This window comes from Apis florea, unplaced genomic scaffold (genome assembly GCF_048593485.1).
Source record: "Apis florea isolate Af1SG1 unplaced genomic scaffold, ASM4859348v1 contig_3731_pilon, whole genome shotgun sequence".
Classification (NCBI taxonomy): domain Eukaryota; kingdom Metazoa; phylum Arthropoda; class Insecta; order Hymenoptera; family Apidae; genus Apis; species Apis florea.
The window spans coordinates 206838-221071 of NW_028256823.1; the positions used below are offsets into that span (position 1 = coordinate 206838).

The 14234-nt window shown below is 34.9% G+C and overlaps 1 protein-coding gene across 4 annotated transcripts in view; it reads left to right on the forward strand.

Annotated features, from left to right (window-relative positions):
• The window catches only part of Fhos (Formin homology 2 domain containing), a 205566-nt gene that overhangs the window by 122378 nt on the left and 68954 nt on the right, over nucleotides 1-14234 (forward strand). The window contains exon 1 of one of the 4 annotated variants that reach the window (XM_086914733.1): nucleotides 2496-2724. The exons of the other annotated variants lie outside the window; for them this stretch is intronic. Coding sequence (XP_086770859.1) covers nucleotides 2711-2724 — 14 coding nt within the window. The 5' untranslated portion in view covers nucleotides 2496-2710. Of the gene's footprint in view, nucleotides 1-2495; nucleotides 2725-14234 lie in introns of those variants that run through there. 4 annotated transcript variants of the gene reach the window in all.

Here is a 14234-nt window from a genome sequence, read left to right on the forward strand (position 1 = left end):
TGCAAGTTCTTGCGGTGCGTATATCTGTCATCGGCCACGCAAGATTAAATTGGCGCGTGTAGAACAGATTACTGCAACTTACGCAACAGAAAATAGCTCGAGAAAATCGTTGGCTCGTACACGTTCACCCTCTCTTACCAAATGGAACACGAGAAACATCCTTCTCTTCAACGAACCGTAAAATTCTTAAACAAATCACTCCAAGACAGAAATTCAAATCTCGTTTCAAAATCTCTGTATAAACCCCCGTCGAAATTGGTATCCGTTGCGAATATCGTAGAAATAATATTGCGAATCGATAACAATCGCAACGCCATTCATCGCAAAAAACAGAGGAATAAATAACGATATCACGAGCGAACGGTTGTCGAAAGAAGGCGCATAAATCAGAAACGATTAAACGGCAATGCCTCGTTACCGTTATAAAAAAGAAAAAAACATGAAAAAAAAAAAAAGAAAGAAAGAAAGAAAGGAAAAAACACAATCAGCAGCATCGAGATTCCGGGAAGAACGAATTTTCGAAGAAACGAGATCGATTTCACGATCCTCCGCAACCTGCCGGTTGAGAAAAATTTCAAAAACTGGGTCGCAGATCGAATCAATTTTTTAAAGGCCATAAATTGTAACCGGTACGTGTACGCATACATTTATAACCTCGCTGCGCTCGACCGATACACGAGTATCAGAAGCATGAACGATGCTTTACTACGGTCGATCGGTGTGCTGGCCGATCGGTCTCGATTCGAAAAGCGAAATTGTCGGGGAGTTGGCGCCGTGAGATCGCTCGACCTCGACGTGCCCTAAGGGCCTTGCAGTGAAATTGCATGCGTAATTACTGGAGCGTGGACGATACCACGGGCCGCATTGCATATATCCGTGTTAAGTAAATTAAACGCTGCCACACTGTGTGCTCGAGCGCCGAGTATCTGTGTCCTCTTATTACGCGTGTACAACGCGCGGTACACGGCTTGTACGTGGAAAGAAGTGTGTGTTTACATACGGAGAATCGTGTTGCAAACGCGCACAGGAAGGTTGCACAGATTCAGGAACCTGAACATCGATCAGGGAGAGATAGGGTAGAATTTAGAATTACCGCCTCGTTTGCTGAACCGTGTAAGTACTCTCTGCCTGCGGCCATCTTGCACCGTCTCGATTGAGTTTGGCTCAGCTATCCGGATCTTCGTTTCCTTTTTTTCCTTTTTTTTTCTTTTTTTTTTGCATTTTTGAAGAGAAAGTAGGTGGTTTTGTTTTCGCAATGATGGTTGGTTGCGGTGGGTTGCTCTTGTTGGCGGGAAAGTAGATACGTTTCTTCTAATTTTTATGTATTTTTTTTTCTTTTTTTTTGTTTAAGCAGGATAAGAAGATATATATATATATATATATTTGATCTTTGATCAGTTTGGAAATAAAATTAAAATGGAGATTTTTAATTGTTGATTTGAATTGAATTTGTCAACACGATACTTTTGGTTTTCGATTTGAAAATTAAGTTCATTTTCATTTTTGAGCGGTGCAATTGTCGCGGTATGATGGTTTGGATGAATATGAAAACGAGATGTAAATTGTTCAGAACAATTCGGTGTCGGTGGAAAGTGAAAGTTTAGGATTTTGTTTTTCTATACTAGAATGGGGCAATCTGGTGACAGTTTGCTGTATTTTTCATCCATTATACTTGCAAAGTGTTTTTTTTTTAAACATTGTAAAACTGTACACGTACAAAGGTGCGTATTCCATATGCAATATACTCCTCATTTACATCAAATTTATATACGTAATTTATTCAAAACAGTTCGATACCTGTTTCGTCCATCATTTCTGTCAAAATAAACTTGACGCAACTAAAAAAAATATCGATTCGAGGAAAGAAACAACTTTAAAAAACAGTATTACAAGAAAATCGTATTAAAATATCAACTTGTTACTATTTTAAAACTGCAAATTTCCAACGATCATCATTATCATAATCATCCTTGCTCTCGCAAAAAAAATATTTTCTGAAAAGCAACGACAGATAAATTCCGCGAATTCGAAAACTGGTCCACCAAACTCGCAACAGCCTCCCTTAACAGCTCCAACGTAACCCGAATACCCACACACACACACACACACACACACACACTGGTCCCAGCCATTCCACGGATTGATTCATTAACGCCTCGTTACGCCTAGACTTTATTCATTCAACTCACACCGTTACCCCGTTACGCAATCCCGTGTCCACTTACACTTTTGGCAGCTGGCTGGTTCGTTCACCGACCAAGCCTCCTCCTCTCCAGCTGGATTTTCCGCGAACGGCCTACACGTGCGCGATTCCATTCCCTCCGTGCCACCTTCCCTCGAGAGATTGCACGCGTGCACCGAACGAGCGTGTGTGTATACACCGCGTGCATTAGCCCACCAGTCAGCGTTTTGATCTCCCACCAGTTTCTATTGTGGCGAACGCGGGGACCGGGCCGGCAACAGGCCATCTTGGTAGCAGCCAGTCGTTGCTTAGACCTCGAGGACGTCGCGAGTGTTCTCCTCTTCTCGTGGCAGATCTTGGTGCAGATCTTCTTCTTCTTCTTTCTTGTGCTTCCTTCTTACGTTACATTATCATTGTATTCTTCTTTCCCTCTCGAATGTGATGAAATTTCGAGTATCAGTGTACGCTGTGTTTGATTGAGTGATCCGCATTTGCGCTACTTTAAGGACATGAGACTACGACCACGGGATGCCACCTTACTGGTAAATTATTCTTGTTTGTAGCTATCGGTTTTTGGATAGTTGGGAAGATTGGCTGTTTCAGTTTGATGGGAAAGTTTGATTGAGGGTTGGGGATTATATAGGGTTCTTGCGCTTTGGAGGGTGAATTGATAAGTAGTTACGGTGTTACTTTGTTGAGGGGTTTGTGTTAGGTAATTTTGGGTAGTGGTTTTTATTTGTAACGTGTCATTCTTTGTTGTTCTTAATTGTATGATTGTATACGTGATTTGTAGAAATAATTTATGGAAATTGTTTTTTCCTTTATATATTTGTAATTGTACAGGTCCTTTTCGAAAGTTTTTACATAATGCAAGCGTTAAATCTAAATGTTCTCCACTCGTGCCATTGCAGGATTATGTTATGTAGGTGATTTTATTCTTTGTTTTATTCGTTGAAAAATGAAGAATCGTATCGTAAATATGAAATTGAATATTTTGAAAAATATTTGTGCGTGAGGTGTAATACGCCTAAAAATAATTTAAAGTACGATAATTTAAATCTCACGTGAGAAAAATTAATTTACGATCGTAGATATTTCATTTGAGTTAGTAAATTTATTTCTTCAAGCCATCTATGCGAATGCACTTTACACTGAATTATTCGCGTTGGCAACCGCGAATGTTCTAATACTTTTATCACTGATATAAAATATTTCTTAGAATGTTAAATTTCTATCCAGTCAAAAAAAAAAAAAAAAAAAGAAAAAACAGAATATACGATACACAAATTTAACTCTCAATTCAACTGAAAAGATTCTGTACTAAAAGTTTCAATTTTTATTATGTAACAACTACTACTTTATACATCTAAAGTAAAGGAAGATAAATAATTGCTATAAAATGTTTTATAAAATTTCCACACACCATAAATTTTACTCCAAATTCGATTCTCTATATTAAATTATTCGATTTTGTTTAAAAATACGACATGAAACGATCTCAAACGTGGAAAGTTTGCAAAATATTTTATCCGGTTCAAATCTAATTTAGAAAATTTCACTCGTTCGTATACGTTACATTAACATTTTACTGACTAACTTACATAACTTTGACGTCAATAATACAAACACTGTATATCACGCACGACTGAGGCCGAAACAAGTACAAAAATTAGTATACAAAAATCTCAGCCGAGGTACTTACTTATTAAGCAATTAAAATTCGACGAAACGAGATGAAAACAGAAACAAAGATAGAGCTATCTCGCTCTCGCCCAACACAGACCTCAAATTGTTTACAACTCGATAAATAAGCCTCAATCGATATTTTCGTGTACCATACATTTCGTGTTTACGTTACGTTCTAACCTTCGAAGCAAGTGAAACCTTCTAAAATCCACTCGAATCGATATACCCATTATATATTTACATCCATCTACAAGAAAATTATTAACACGCTTTCTTCTCTTCGTTCCACGTCTCCATTCACGTCTTCTGCTCGTTTCAGAAGATTCTTATCCAAATATATTTCTCTGTTTTAATGTGAAAAGTGAACGATCTTCAAAATTGCGCAAGTATCGGTATAATTAAAGATCATAGGAAAGGAATTCCCACGTAGCTCGTGCGTGAAATATTTCCGGCCCCGTCCACGTCAATTATCCGCAAAGGTTGCGGGGGCGAAACGGTTCGCCGGCGCTAGACGCGGCCCCATCAACGATGCAACAGGTGCAAGGGTGCATTTGAATAATTGGAACGAACGGTCGAGGAGGGGGGATATTTCGAGCCGGGGATCGATCAGGGACTAGTTGCTCGATAAACAAGAGAATACGAAAGAAAAAAATCGTAAAGTGAATTTAGATTTACGCGAATTTTCTCGATTTCTCGACGTTTGAAAATTCGATGCAATAATTTTCGTAATTTTAAAAGTTTCTACAATGATTTTTTAAAAGAGTATCCTTATAAATTTTCGCGTCAATATCAAAAATAACTTCGTGTCTTTGTTAAATAAAGTCGTGATCTTGCAATTTTCCATGTTTTTTAAAAGTTAATTAATAATCAGTTGAAAATGAATTACAATAGTGGAAACGAAGACGAAAAAGATATAATAAAACAAATAAATAAAATTCTCTGTTAAAAAATCCGAATGAGAAAAATTTTGCTGCGAGTCAACAGCATTCTTCTTTATATAGCTTCGATATAGCATCCTCAAGTTTTTTTTTTTTTTTTTTTTTTCGTTTAGAACGTCCATATTTTTTCTAGAACACGACACGCTTGAGCCACTAAATTATTCGCCAATATGAGGCTAATATTTTGTCTCGGCCCCGTTTCAACGTATATACGAATTGCGTATTTGTTGCCGGTGAAATTATCTCGTCGCACTTTCCTCCTTTTGCCCGTGAAAAGTGTTCATTCACGGGAAACCAAGCTGCATTCTTCTCGTGGAGGAGCGGCACAACTAGTTTCGACCGATTTGGAATTTGTTCCCTGGCCCGGTTTCCGTGGCTTTCAGTCGATCGATCGATACTTACCCTGAATAGAACAGATCAATCATTTCCCTGCGCTCGATGTGATGGATATAACACCAGCGATGAGGTGACAGTTTTGATTTAGAGAGCAGTTCTCTCGCTTCTGACCAGGATTTTTTTTTTCAAAATTAACTGGGAAAAGTAGAGTTCTTTCCTTTAGAAAGAATCGTTATCCGTTTCTTTTTTGGTAAAAATTTTCATTTTCAACTCTCTTATTCTGACATGGAAAATTAAATCGTAGTAGTATCGAAATGAAGCTTTTTTACATTTTTCAAAGATATTCTAATCTTGTATAAACTTGTAGAATCATATTACGATTGTTATTTTTAATTGGGAGCAAAAAGCTCGTTCATAGTATATTTTATTTTATGTGATTTTTATAAATAAGTTTTACACATTCGATGCACAGAATATTTAATATTAATATAAGGAATGAAAAGACGAATAACAAATTATTTGATTCCTGAATTTGTTATTCCTCTTAAAATATCATCAATATTGTTGTACATTTATCCCTCCCTTCCCAATTAACGACAAATTTTTAACGTAACACGATCAATTAAATAAAAATCCCTCCACCTTTCGATATTTAATTTAACATTATCTCGATCCATAAATAAAATTTCACTTCTCCTTGAAACGCCACCTAATTCACCGGAATATTTCAATAAAATACTTTGTTTCGAAGCTTTCACCTCTTGCCAAACGTGATGCACACGCACGAAGCGCTCGTGCCCCATCGCCATCATCCAAACACCCGCGAATAAAAAAACCTTGGTACAACTGGTCGATAAACAAGGTGAGAGAAGGCGAGCGAGATCGTTTCGAAACGAAAGTTTCCATTGTGTCAACCCTTCGAGCCGAAACTTGACGATCCCTCCCCTCCCCCGCAATCACGAAACGGTTCACGATCCGATGACACCACGATTGTTCGTTTCCTTGACTTTCACTTCGCGCTTCTCTATCTTCGATCGCAGACCGTGACTCGACTCTTCGAACTCGAAACGTCTTTTTTTTCTTTTTTTTTTTTTTTATTCGTCTCTCGTTTCCACGAGTGGAGGATTCGTCGAAGTCGTTATATATATATATATCGGGTGTCGCCATTTTATTTTTCTGCAAACGTCGTCGAAAAACGGAAGGGAAGAGCGTGCCATCACGAGCACGCGTCGATCGATCATTGATCGAGCGTTCGAGCGGCCGCCGGTTGAATCCCGATCACCGAACGCTCAGTTGAATGCAAGCGGGAACAATTATGCCACGTTTGAAAGATCGGTTTGAAAGATGACGAGTCTCGTGACTGATAATGAATATTGATGAGTGGATGAGAGAGAAGTCGTAATTGTTTTTCTTTTCTCAAAGTCTTTGTCACGTTCGGAGTTTTCGAAGTTTAAATTAGATGGCTTTATGTTTTGGAAGTAAAGTTTCTTTTTTTTTTTTGATTTGATTCCATTAAAAGTGGAACGATGAATTTAAATAATTCGCATTGTGTTTAATTAGCGTTTAATTAGGAGAATTAAATAGTTAATTTAACCAGATCGATGTTCTTGCGATAATATCGAGATCTTCGAAGATTCATAACGCCTAACTAGTCGACAGACAATGGTGTCTGTGCAAATCCACGAAATCGTCGAATTTTCATCGAGCATTCGATTCTCTTCGTCGCGATTGCAAGGCGATCCCGGCATCTCTCTTTCTTGCTTCTTTTTTTATTATCCATTATTTGATTCCAATCCGTCGCGATTGTTACCCCTGAATGAACTACGAACACTTTTATACGCCACAATCGCGACTCGTTCATCGGCGAAAACTTAAATTGACGCAAATTGTCATCGAGCTCGCGTTTTAAATTAATTCTCTAAAATTGTCTGAAATTTTATATTCGAAGAAAAATATTGGTTAATTTAATTCTTTGAGAGATATCGACGCGTTTATTTCATTTAAAAAAAAAAAAAAAATAAATTTCCTTCTAGGCTTTATAAATATTATTATATATCGTAATTATAAAATAAATTATTAACGTCGTACAGAACGAAACGTGAAACAAATCAGATTTTATTAAATTTATAAATTGCAGAAATTAGTTCACATCCATCAAGTTTAATATTCATATGAATTCTCAGAGCAATTTAATAAATGGAATAACGTTTGAAAAATAAATATAGGAACGGAAGCATATTATTATTCAATTTATTTCACCCACTGAAATTATTTCATTGTTTTACAATATCTATTTCACATAAAATTGAATAAATAAAGTTTCGCATTTCAAATTAAAACCACCACGTACAAATCTCCACTATTTAAATTTTATTACAGTTATTAATTGGAATTATAAATTTGCAAAATTACATTACTTCGTTTCAATTACAATCAAATATAAATCACGATCATTATACAGAATATATCGTATAACATTTTTCTCTCTTCTCTCTTCCCTAGAATATACTGACAATCGTACTTGATTGTTAAAAATTACGAAACTCACAATCACCTTATTCCATTTTCCACCATGGATTCCCTATAAATGCAAAGAAAAAATTTTTCCCTCTAAACTTCGAACTTGAATTAAAATCACATACGATATATTCATCATTAATTAAAATAATTTCTCTATTAATTGCAATGATTACAACTAATACAGATTACAACCATTATATCATCGCACAACCACGTCACCTTGAATCTCCATCCTTCGCGAATATTCACAGTTCACGAACTCATTTCCACCCATTCTAAATTGAAAATTCTAATTATCCCATGCACACCAGAATTATCCCAGAATCCAGCTGTTGGTGACGAGGAAGCGTCGACTTAATTATAAACGGGGGAATTAAATCGACCGCGTAAAAACGCGTCCTCGGCTTACACGCGTCCGCATTCTCCACTCCGTGGTTACCAACCGTCGTCGATTTAAATACCACCGTACCAATTAGAGGGGTTAATTCGTAAGTGATTTATGGCCTGAAAAGAGGGAGAGAGCGCGTCGACCGTGGATTCTTGCGCAATCGTTCGTTTTATCGGCGAGGATTATTTATTTGGCGAGCGTTAATCGACCGTGTCCCCTTGTGCTCGCCACGTCGAATTCCGGATATTTGGGGGAGCCGAATCGACTCGGTTCGTCCCGGCGATAATTAATTCGTCGTCCAACCGTGTGTAAATCAACGACTACGACCTTGGTTCGAGCCAACCGGTTCGGTGTGGTAGCAAAAGTCTGGCCAAGTCGTTGCTACCCGCTTAAATTTTCTGTATTTTGTCGAACGAATATTTTCATACGTGACAAATGGATCTTTTCTCTTATTCTTGTGGAAGTTTGGGGTGTATTTATTTTTTTTTAAATTTTATTCTTATATAATTCTTGAAACGAGGAGGATCTAGTTTGATAAATTCTTATTGATGATATTTTGTAATAATTAATTAATTAATTATTGAAAGTAATTTTAAAATAAATCTTCTTTGTGAAGAAATGCAAAATGAATCGAAGTAGAAAAGGCTTTATTAGATGCTTTGTTTTTAGGTTAAATTTATTTCCTGTAATTCACATCGTTGCATTTATTAATTCTTTTAGTATTGGATGTTTCGGTGCATGAACATTTCTCTTAGATTGTACAAAAAAAAAAAAAAAAGAATTACATATTATATTTATTTCATTCTTTTTTAGATATACTTTTTTTGGAAATATATTTATAATTCACATTGATATTATTATCGTAGAAATTTACTTAAGTTCATGATAATTAATTGGTTAAAAGTACATTGGTTATTATATTTATTTTTTTATACGCAAAAATATAAATCAATCAATTCATGCTAATTATCCTTTAACTTTGTGCTTTAAAATAAGAATTGATTATACCAATTATATCAAATAATACTTAATAAAGATTATTTTGCAAACCGTAGGAAAAAATGTGACCTCGAGCCTCGAGTTAAATAATTATAGATCTTATAATAGATCTTTCCAGTTGTATTATTAAACTAATTTATAGTAATCATATGCACGTTATTTTCCATAATGCATAATAATTTAATCGTAAAATTATAGTTACAAAGTCTCGTTTATATTAGGCAAATTATGAAATTTATTTTTATTTAGTGGAATTTCACTTTAACCGTATTCAAAATTTAAATCTTCGAAATGGGATGAATTTTTTAACGTAATCACATTTAATAGATTAATTTCAATTTCAAACGTTACTGATAAATATACTCAATGAATAATTTATTTTTACAATTTACTGGTTCAATGAGGAAGTAATAAATATTATCTTTAATAATTAATTCGTCATTGATTCATGCATTTTAATGATACCCGCATACTGTTACTTTAACCCAGATATACCTGTTATTCTTCTGAAAGAATAATTGAAACGATTCTACATTCATAAATAAATTTTCCAGTTTTTGCTTTACATCTTTTATTAAATATCCCTTTTTAAACCATTAAATTTAATCGAATGTATTGTATAAAATCAAAATCAAAATTGGATACGTTACAATATTTATAAAGATTATTAAGATTATTATAATGATTATTCTTCAAATATTTCTTTTACGTCAATTTTTTTATAAGCGAACAAATACAAATAAATATAAACAAATATAAAGGATAGATCGAGAAACGCCCATGATACTGCACTTGTTGATTTTCGAAAGGAATTTTGTTTTCGCCTTTGTTGTTGCCTAGTGACTCAATTCTTGGCAAATATCTTAAAACGCTTTATTTCGGTGCTTTGTTGTTTCACCCGTGTTTCTTACATAATTCGACTCCCAAGAAATCGAGTTTGAGAATGAGAGCCACCCGAATACAGATTGTTTCGCAATTGAAGTGGAAATCATGGAGGTGATACGAGATAATATTCAGGGTTCATAACTTATCTCAGAATTTATGAACCGTTGGTTTACTCTACTTTGATGTTCTCGAGGTTTCTTGTTAAGCTTACGGTTGAAATAACTAGAGGCTTTTGGCTTTGAGATGAAAATGACACGACTTATCTTGAAACATAGTCGAGTTCGTTACTTTTGTAATTACGTTTACTGAGAAAACTGTGCTGTAGATTTTGTAATTCCTTTGATATGTATATAGTCATGTTTGAGATAAATTATTACTCCATTAAATAGTTAAGTTCTATTAAATTATTTTATAGCATAGTTGTCAATATTTTTCGTTAACGAAGTTATGAATTAAAATTTTTGCAAAAGAAAAGATTATTCGAAATCATTTTAGCAATTTTTAGATAAATCATGTTATTTGATTCCTGAAATATTTAGAGTCTCTTATTCGTGCATATGTTTATTCATTAATATTACTTTTACTTACAAATTGAAAAATTTTCTTTTTTTAAGAGAGATTTTATTTTTCACGTATTATTTTAAATTAATCATTCCTTCTTAACCTTGTCTTATTCTATTTCTTTAACAATATCATCAACGATCTATTTATCAATAAAATATAATATTTTATTGTACAAATCCATTCAATTCTAGTAAACGTTTCTTGAAAAATCTTCATCATTTAACTTAACACAAACTAAGCCAAACTTAATACAAGCAAAATCGATGTCCTTGCTCGCATAATTGCGACCATGATATTCGAAACTGCCAGATTAGAAACGAGTTTCTGAGTTTCTTATCCTTCTCTCTAATTCACATGTAACATTTCTGTGATGTAGCCAGAATGATGGCAATGGCCAATTGGCATCTTCGTGTTGCAGCAAAGGGTTAGAGAGTTGGCCAAGGATCAAGAGATCCTCCTCGAATTTTCACGAAAGTTGGTTGGATACTTTACCAGTGAATTAAATTTGACACCCGAGTCAAATTTAAATTCGACTTTTGGGCAAAATTCACGGTTGAATCAGTGTTTCTTAAAATGTTCGTCATTTATCTCGTGTATGATTTACGTGTACGATTGTCGGAAATTCGAGTTGATTCAAGAATATGACTGCGACATGCCTCAAATGTGAGTCAGGCTTCGCTTAAATTTAGCTCAACTTGCACTTAACTCGAGTTTAACCTAAATACTCAGATTCAAGCTTAATTCGAAGATACTTGAACTTCGATCGAAATTTGAAATAAGGGATGAATTCGTGCAATTTAAACTAGCATCTCTGAAAATGATTAATTATCTGTTACAATGAATTATGAAATATATATTTTTTCACTTGATAAATATTTATATTTGAAAATCGTTTAATTATTTCGCGAGTAACCGATTATCTGAAAACATTTCTCTCTTAATCAATTCGGATAATTAGTTCTACTGTATATTAAATAAGTGAGATTAAATTTCGTTACCTTGTATATTCAATATTTTTATGTTAATCTCATTTAATATCTGTGCCACGAGAAATCAGTTCGTTTTCATATTTAATCGTTAATTATTAAACGTAATTAAATTTACTTCTGCAAATTAATATTTTTACTTGATTGCGTAAGTTGAAAGAGAAGAACGATAATAAGTGATTGAAGTTTAAAAAAAAAAAAAAGATTATATTATTAAAATACTGTATTGAATTTATATTAAGTTATATTCGTTATAATTCGTTTAAAACTTTTTTTCTTTTACCGTGCCACTACTTGGAAATTTTCATTGTTCTAAGAATTTTTGAAAATCGATCGTTTCGAAACTGTAAGAGGGCTTGAAACTTTCGGGAATAAATGTTAGAATATAGGGGGCGTTTCATTGGAAATTTCTCTCCGTTCGATAAGTATCAAGTAGTTACATTATAGTTTCCGGTAGGCCAATTAGCTTCTGATCCTCGAAAGTTCTGGCTGTTCTGGAAGCAATTCCGCGCATTTCATACAGTTTGCATTCACTTGACAGCTTGGCATTTTTAATGACCGACAAAATTATCTTCAACTCTTTGAACGCATCGTGTGTCTGATAGCTGGATGGCCTGCTTGGAACTCGACTTCCGGTTGCTTTTTCTTCTCTCTCTCTCTCTCTCCTTCGAACTTCGAAACAGGGACGTTGAACCGTTTCGATCGATTCTGCAATGTGTTGATAAATTCAAGGATGATTTATTTGATAAGAAGTTGTACGTGGAGCGATTTTAAAATCGAAATTTGTTTAAGGATATCGAAATCAACCCCTCCTCAAAGTTTCAGCTTATTTTCAGCACGTTTTGAATGCACAATAACGAAGGATTGAATTCTGAATATTTTTTTAATTTAAAGTTTTGCTGCTATTAAAAATAAAAAAATATCACATAATTCATTAACATGTCATTAAAAAATAGAGAAATGTTTATAATAATTTTCGCGAATCAGCGTATGTAATATTTGACTATTGATTCATGGTTGAAATTCAAATTTATTCTAGTGGAACGAATCGTTTGAGCTCTGGAATTTTAATTTAAAAGTTTTCTAGAAAATCTAGAGCTTAAATTCCGGATAATCTAAAAAATTTTCCTCTAAGTATGTTAGTTATAAATACATTGGCAAGCGAACTATATGTTAGAAATATCGTGATCGTCACTGACAAAAATATCCATTCCTAGTTTTTTCTCGTTTGAGATAAATAATTATGGATATAATATGGATATGACGGAAGCATAAATATGTATAAAATACGGTGCACAGACTAATAAATTATTAAAATAGCGATTCGATCAATTCACGTATGATTTATTGTCACGAGGAGAAATGGTAAAACAGCAAATTCGATCGTGATTCGAAGAGAAATGATAACAGAAACTATTCATGAATACGATTGATAATATATCGTATAACGATTAAACGAAGAAAAGGTGGAGAAATTGAAAAATTTAGAAATTTAGAAATTTTAAAATAGAATATCTCTTGGAAACAATTATCTATTATTAACGTATAAATGTGATTTTAAAAAAGAGAATATAATTGAAGAAAGATTTCCAGTTACCTATGTATACTTATACCTTTATTATTAATTTCTTTCTTGCACACACTCCAGAGTAACGGTTTCCTGTACATTGCAATGAATTATACATTCTATTTATGAAACAGACATGATTTCTCATGTATTAATGAAAAATAACAAGGCACTACTGTTTCTAAATGTATCAGAGTTGGAAGAAAAGAATTTATTTATTTCATTAATTTGCATCAATCATATTCCTCTTACTCTTAAATATGTAGAATAATGAAATTTAATCTTTCTATTCTAAAAAAAAATCCATCAAACAAATTCATACAGAATTCATACAATACACATTTATAAGAAGGAACAATTATTTCCATCTTATTATCACAAACAGAAATATAGCGCATAATCTTCTTTGGGCTCTTAATACACGCCAACACCTCCCATAGCTATTTCCATTCTTCCAGATTTTACAAGATTCGCACAATTAGAGAATCCAACCCCCCCACTTAAAAATACACGCCACTTCTGCCGATCCAAGATCATCGGGGCGAAATCGGCCAATACTCCTCCTCCTCCTCCTCTCATCCATCCAATTTGAAGCGATTCGCGACTCGCTAAAAGGACGCGGCAGAAGCACGTCTATTTAACGCCACTTCATAACGCTCGAGAGAGAGAGAGAGATTGCAAAGCCCCGCCGCTCGATGCAAGAGTATCGATAATCGGTACTCGGTGGAAACTTCGCAGACTATCGGTCGCCCCGTCGTCAATTGAAAACCGCTTCGAGCCCGGGTTATCGCGTCGAATCTCCCCCCTCTCGTTCTCTTTTCTCCCCCTCCCCAAGTGCCAAGTCCTTCCCTCCACCCTTTCTCGTCCGGTTGTTCCATCCCCTCGGTCGGAGTCGCGATTAATGCGCCATTAAAGGAGATTGGAAATCCTTTCGTCGTCCGGACTTTCGTCGTCGAATGCTTACGAACGTCGAAGTTCCCACGCGGAGCGTCGACGGATACACACACACACACAGTTGGGGATTTTGCATTCCATTTGCAGGGGGACGTTTCCCCACGGCCGCTTTTCATTCTCCCGCGGGTGCACTCCGCCGCTGCACCGAGAGAGGGTGAGATCGCATTTACATGGAGTCTCGAGTCGATCTCGAGGAGCCGCGATACGATCGGCTTGTTTTTCCGGATAG